General features: G+C 45.8%; 1 protein-coding gene across 3 annotated transcripts in view; it reads right to left on the bottom strand.

Annotated features, from left to right (window-relative positions):
* The window catches only part of USP37 (ubiquitin specific peptidase 37), a 46,807-nt gene that overhangs the window by 17,089 nt on the left and 22,435 nt on the right, over positions 1-7,283 (bottom strand). For all 3 annotated transcript variants that reach the window (XM_019553885.1, XM_019553887.1, XM_019553886.1), the window contains 2 exons: positions 6,207-6,369; positions 3,359-3,614 (listed from right to left, as the gene is read on the bottom strand). In XM_019553885.1, coding sequence (XP_019409430.1) covers positions 3,359-3,614; positions 6,207-6,369 — 419 coding nt within the window. The remainder of the gene's footprint in view (positions 1-3,358; positions 3,615-6,206; positions 6,370-7,283) is intronic.

Raw genomic sequence — 7,283 nt, 5'->3', positions numbered from 1 at the left:
TTTTTGACCCCAGTACTTTTTCCTGCCATGGCAGGAGGTTGGACTTGATGATCTGCTCAGGTCCCTTCTGACCCTACTAACTATGAAATGGGGGGTGGAAGGGACATCCAGCCCAACTCCCTGCATGAGGCAGCGTCAGCCTTGTCCAAACCATCCCAGACAAATCCACTGTCCAGCCTCTGAGCAACATGACAGTCACCCCTGACACAATCCAGGTATCACCCCTGCCCCTGGCCCAGTGAAAACAGGGACCATGACAGCCTATGTCCTGCTTCTATAAAAGGTTGTTAATATACTTTCAAGAGACTCCAGTCAGAGGCCATGCTCCCCACTACAGAGGAAGGCAACCCCCGCAACCTCATCTGTACCAATTTGACCATAGTGTAAAATTCCTTTCTGACCCCAAATGTGGCCGTCTGACTCGAGCCCTAAAGGCTCAGGCTAAAGAGGTAAGACCCTCCAGCCAAGACCCTCTGGGCTTGAGTTTTAGCAAGAGCATTGGCACAGTCCAGTCAGGAGTCCCTAGTCTGGGCTGCAGCCAACACCCACTGCCTTAGAAAGACTTAAAAGCCCGTAGCCATGTAGCATTGGGCATTCCCATAAGTCCAGGAGAGAACTTCACAGGGATGCTAATGGCTGTGGGGACAAGCCACATTTTACTTTAAAAGAACCCCTGTTCTTGTCCTCACACTGGATGCCATCCCTTAAAGTGCACACTGGCATCTACCACAAGGAAGACTGAGCCAGAGTGGGGCTACTTAACAGGTGCTTGCCTTGATGGTGCCCCCTTGGAACGCAAAGAGGCAGCTCCACCCTCAGCATTCACATCTATTTTCCCTTAAAAATACAGAGGCCTCTAAGCCTGTCTTTGATAGAGATGGTGGGAAGCAACAACATCTGAAATGCTGCAAGGGCTTCTTTTCAGGTTCCTAGGTCTCTTCAGGATTTCTAAGGGATTCTGAGAACAAGAAGGGCAAAAGCTTGCTGTTTACCTGTAAGGTATGTGCTACGGACAGGATAAGTGGGCTGAATCGCAGACGTTTGTGTTGGGGTGGGGGGCAAATAGTGAGATCCATTATTGCAGGCAAGATGTGGTCAGGCTCCGCTATGAGAACGAGTGGTCTCAACACACCTTCCCTAGTTTGACGTCATGCTGGAAACACAGGCTTCAGCATCTGTTCTAGTAATCACGAGGATTAGGGAAAGCAGAATTCCAGCCTCCGTGACCTCAAGTGCAGGCTTGCAATCCAGACCCATCTAATCCTCTTAGATGAATAACTAAAGGCTGGATTCATTACAGAGCTGCTGATGACTGCAAATTGAGACTTTTACTGGAAGCTGCAATGCTCCAGACCAGGGCTCCAAGTCGCACAGAAGAGGGGGCTGGGAACGGGCACCCTCTATCAGACTTAACACTAGCAAGGTCTCTCCCTGACTTTCTCTGAAAGCAAGAGAAGGGTGCGGTGTGTTTAACATGCCTGTTCACGGCCACTGACAATAGACCAAGGCACAGATGTACATACATTAAAGGCACGGAGGTTTTTCTACACTTGTATTGCTACCAAATCATGTGAGCATAGCAGCTTATATCAGCATGATTGACTAGCAATGCAATGATTACCTTGGCAATGTTTTCCAGGGTATAGCCTTCCTGTTCTTGAGTCTCCATGCGACACTGGTCAGGCCGCAATTGGAGTATTGCATCTAGTACTGGGCGCCACACTTTAAAAAGGATGTGGCCAGCCTGGAGAGAGTTCAGATGAGGGTCACTGGTTTGGTGAGAAGGCAGCAGGACAGGCCCTATGAGGAGAGACTGAGGGACCTGAATCTGTTCAGCCTCAGCAAGAGGAAGCTGGGGGGGTACCTGGTGGCTGCCTACAAACTCATCAGGGGAGATCATCAGCAAATAAGCAGAGCCCTTTTCTCCCCAGCACCACCTGGGGTGACAAGGAATAATGGCAATAAGCTGATGGAGAACCTGTTTAGGTCAGAGATCAGAAGGCAATATTTTACAGTTAGGGTGGCCAGAATCTGGAACCAACTTCCCAGGGAATTGGTCATCGCCCCTACCTTGGGCAAATTCAAAAGAAGGTTGGATGATCACCTTGTCTGGGGTCTTGTGAACCCAGGATTCATTCCTGCCTGTGGCAGAGGGTCAGGCTAGATGATCTGATCAGGTCCCTCCTGACCCTAGCTACTATGAAACTATGAAGCCGAGCACATGGTCACTCAGGCTTACCAGCTTTACCATGCTCACTTCAGAGCACACACTAGTCTCCCCCAGACCTTGAGCAAGGTCCTGATGCATTACTCCTGTCAGACTCCTGCAGTGCTTAGTGGTGGGCAGCAAACAGGGCATATTTAAGTCAGGGTAGGACAAAAATTCACGTATCTGTCTCTAATACTGCCTAGGACAACAGAATTGCCTCCTAACTGACTCAGCTATCCCCACTGAAATCCATGGTCCCATCTGACAGTAATAACATCATCATTATCATTATTATTTAGGGCTGGATATTTGACCAGTCAAATAAAGTCTGGTCAATTGATTGGTCAAATATCAGACAAAAACTGTAGAAAATTGCCAATAGAACCAAATAATGCATAGCAAAAGCACAAAATTTCCATTAAGTGTCACCAATCGTCAGGAACATTAAAACAGCATGCAACTCTGGTGAGTGGCAGGGCATAATATGCAAAGGTACGCTGGGGCTCCTTGTGCTGAAGTGTATGCGTGCATGTGGGGAGAGCAGGAGAGTGGGAGGGGTAGCGTTTTGGAAAGCAAACGCTCTCTCTTATGGACTGCAAGAACAAGTATGGTAGAAAAAAAAATGTATATATAGTCTAGAGAAAAGGTCAAATTAAAGTATAAAACCCACTTATTTTTCACTACATAAGTGTTCTCAGTTATCCTTTGGGGAAAAAAATATCACTTCATACACAAAGGCCATCTTCAGACATTGCTGCTACACTGCTATCTGCTAATAGTTAGCTAGTCAGACAGTTTTTGGAAGCGAGTTGCACTCAACACAAAGCACTCGTTTTTGAATACTGCAACATGATTTAACATTGGGGTTAGGGGGCCGACTGGCATGTGTTAAACAGGAGGCTGAAAAATTTGCTAAATGTTGGTAGTGACCTTATATTATACTCTGTAAAACCTACAGACAACTGTTTCAAAGCTCAATATAGCAAGTAGCAGAGAATCCAGATGCCTCTCTGTACTCGTGCATCAGACTCTGTATGTGTAGTGCGCTTATCTATGTCATCCCTGTGTGATACCAATCTGCTGCTGTAAATGACCAGCTCTATAGTTACTGAAGTTCTGGTTCAGCAGAGAGACATTACTTGCCCCTACCTGATTCTGTAGCCATTTTGGGCTTTTCTGCCTCCACCGATTCCAGATTTTCCGGCAGTTCCTGGACCTCGTCTTCTCCGAAGCCAGTGTCAGGGCTGCTGGTGGGCTTATCTTCGTCATGGCTCAGAGTCAGCGAAGCTTCCCTTTTGCTGATTTCCAAGACAGCTGCTAACAGCTCATCCTCACTCATTCCATCAAAGCCAGCACTTCCCAGGTCAGCAGATTTATCACACTCTGCTTTATTTCTTTTTGAACCCTAGGGATGGAAAAACCCAGGGGGGTCACTTTGGATTTACATGGATATGCACATTTTTCCCAGGTGAATCCAAAGGGGGAACCTGGGCTGCCAAATACTATTCACAGCTCAAATAGAAAAACATGCTGTCTTTTATACAATGCACTACATCTACAGCACACCACGTTCAAGTGATTATACAGCTTGGTATATTTACTGATTTTTAATGCAAGTCTTTCATATAGTTAAAAGCTGGTGAATAATGTATTTTTCCTCTTAGGAGATTTTAAGTCAGATATTTTCAAGCTACAATTTTGGATGGAACCTGAAATTCAATTGGAAAGGAAAAAAAGTTGTATATTATTGTTTCAAATACTATGGTTACTACAACTGTTATTATTATTATTTAGGGTTGGATATTTGACCAGCCAGGTAAAGTTTGGTCAACTGACTGGTCAAATAATCAGTCAAAAACTAGAAAATTGTCAATAGGTCCAAGTAATATACAGAAAAAGCAAAAACTGCCCCATTAAATGTGTCAAAAAACTGTTACATTATGCATTTGTCAAGAAAACTACAAAAATGTAGGGGTTTTTGGTAAAATTGCTATCATCTTTGACTGGTCAAAAAACATGTGGTCAACTGACAATATTTAACTAGCCAATTGATTGGCCTGCCAACCCAACTATTATTTATTAGCTAAATATAGTGACAGTGCTTTGGATATGTAAAAGTGTCTCAAAACATGTTTTGCAGTTTGGAATAACTAATTGATTAGAGAGAAAAAGTATCGTCCTATGGTTAGTGAATTCGGTTCTTATCACCATTTCCTCTAGACCAGGAGAGCTGGTAGATCCCATCCGTACACACATCATCTTTACTGGTGTGTGTGTGTGTGATGGAGTGTGATGTAACATCAACACCGTTTGGTGCAAGAACATGATTCCAAAGATAAACCTGGAGATTTCAGTGTTAAAAACATTTTGCCCTGATGTGGTCTTTCTGAGACGTCTTCCCACAGAATTATTTTCTATGATCTGACAACAGTCAAAAACTGAGTGAAACCTAAGAGATGACATTTCCCACGTGGGGCCTTGAGCCTAACAAGGTTGAGAACCACTGATTTAAGCACTTGGTGCACAGTGAAATTTTTCCCTGTCTATCAGCTATAACAGGACCACAGTCCAAAAGATGTTGCTTAGCTCAAGTCCACAAAGCATCTAAACTGCATGCTGTATTCCCTGCCTCGTTTGTCTCAGTCCCCAGTTAAACAAAGATATTTACTGGGTAATTTTACTAGTGATGACTCCCATCATCATGTTTCTGTCAGTGCACAGCTTCAGTAAGAAAGTCATTCAGATGCCCTAGGGATTGTCTGAACACCATGTCTTGTAGCTGGCACACCTGACCTAAAGCCTTTGCTTCCAACAAGACACAAGACAATTGATGATCCTGGCTCAGGCTGGGAGTTAGAGAAGTAGGACTTCCAGAGGTCATCTAGTTTAATTTTATGAGTCTATGAACCATACAAAGAAATCAATTAGCCAACACAATAAAAAGCACCCCCATTTAGCACTGCGGTGGTAGTTATGAGCCAATAATATATACGCATGTTTCATGTTGTCTGTGCTAGACAGGAGTTCACAGACACTAGGTTGCAAGGGATTTGGGAGGTTCCAAGGGTTTGTTTGTGACTCTGAGGACACTGCTACACACTGAAATTACAGCTGGATAGAAACCAGCACTAGAGTTGTTACACATTTTTAAAGCACTGACTTTATAGCTGGTTTGTTCTATGTATCATTGGAAAGTAATTTTGATCGTGTGATAATTACTTGCCACATGGCCAGTCTAAATTTATTGCGTGATTAAATCTGCGGAAAAGGACCTGGGAGTGTGACAGTGGATGATAAGCTAAATATGAGCCAACAGTGCGTCCTTATTGTGAAGGTGGCTAATGGCATCCTGGGCTACATTAATAGGAATGTTGCCAGCGGATCAAGGAAAGAGATTATTCCCCTTTATTCAGCACTGGTGAGGACACATCTGGAGTCCTGCATCCAGTTTTGAGGCACCCACTACAGAAATGATGTGGACAAGTTGAAGCAAGTCCAGTGGAAGGCAATGAAAATGGTTCAGGAGCTGGGGCACATGATTCAAGGAGCGCTTGAGGGAACTGGGCTTATTCAGTCTGGAGAAGAGAAGACTGAGGGGGAACTGAATAGCAACCTTCAACTCCTGGCAGGGGGGTTGCAAAGAGGATGGAGCTGGACTGTTCTTAGTGGTGGCAGGTGGCAGATGACAAGGAGCAATGGGCTCAAGTTGCAGCAAGGGAAGCTGAGGTTGGATATTAGGGAAAAAAAAGTCTCACAAGAAGGGTAGTAAAAGCACTGGAACAGGCTCGCCAGAGAGGTGGTGGAGACCTGTGTAGACAAGCCTTGTCTGGGATGATGTAGTTGGGCTGGTCCTGCTTTGAGCGGGGGTTGGACTCTTCCAACCCTCATTTTCTATGATTAACCAGTCAACTGCATAATAGATGTAACATGTAGCAAGGCCCTAGCTAATAGGAAACTGCCTGCATTGCAAATTGTATGGAGGGGAGCAGACCCTTACCTTTTCTGGATCTTCTGGTGGTGCCTGTTGCTGCTGAGGAAGTTCTCTGATGGTTACATCACACAACCTTTGGCTGTGGGCCACAGAGCGCTTCAATGGTTCATCATCGCTGTCTGAATCCATGCAGAGCATGGCCGAGCTCTTTGATTTGAAGGTGTACTTTCTGAAAATTAAAGATACTGCCAGGATTCCCCAGTGCTGGAGAAAAGTTTAACTCACAACCCCATCTTCAAAAAAAAATAAAATTCAGATATTGGTGAAACAGGCTGCAGGGTCAAGGAGCTGTAAGACCCAACTGAAATCTGCTACATGGGAAAATCTATTAACTTAAGAACGTAAGAGTTGCCATTTACTGGGTCAGACCGTAGGTCCTTCTTGCCTCGTCTCCTTTGTCACACAGTGGCAGAGAGAGGAGGCTGGAAGGGAGAATGAATTGGACTGCCTAGGGATTTTCCCCCATTCCTCTCTCTCTTGCAGACTCCAGCATTTCATTTAAAGTCCAGCTCCGATTCAGAGGCTGCGCCCCTCGCCTCGTACTTAAACTGTCTATAAACCGTCAGTAAACTGACCAAGGGGGACCAGCAGGCAATGGGAGAGTCCCTGTTCCCGAGCACTACCGGGAGTAACAAGGAATAATGGCCAGAAGTTGATCGGGCATAGATTTAGGCTAGATATCAGAAAGCACTACTTCACAGCCAGGGCAGCTAGGATCTGGAACCAACTTCCAAGGGAAGTGGTGCTCACTCCTACCCTGGGGGTCTTCAAAAAGGAGGCTAGATAGACACCTAGCCGGGGTCATTTGACCCCAGCATTCTTTCCTGCCCATGGCAGGGGGTCGGACTTGATGATCTCCTCAGGCCCCTTCTGAGAAGGAGGGAAGGAGCTGACATGCTCCGAAGCTCCCCACCCCGAAGCAATCACATTCAAGCCCCACTCTCAGACCGAGAGCGCGGGACGAACTCGTGCCTCTGCCAGGTGCAGGTAGGAAGGTGGGGCCCATACCGGCGGGAGCACACGTGGGCGGATGCGAGCCGTCCTGAGACGCGGCAGGACCTTCTGGGGTAAGGGTAAAACCCA

This window comes from Crocodylus porosus, unplaced genomic scaffold, assembly GCF_001723895.1.
Source record: "Crocodylus porosus isolate Cpor-Errol unplaced genomic scaffold, CroPor_comp1, whole genome shotgun sequence".
Classification (NCBI taxonomy): Eukaryota; Metazoa; Chordata; order Crocodylia; family Crocodylidae; genus Crocodylus; species Crocodylus porosus.
Note: the sequence above shows the minus strand (reverse complement) of the source record. Positions and strands in the feature narration are given on the sequence as shown.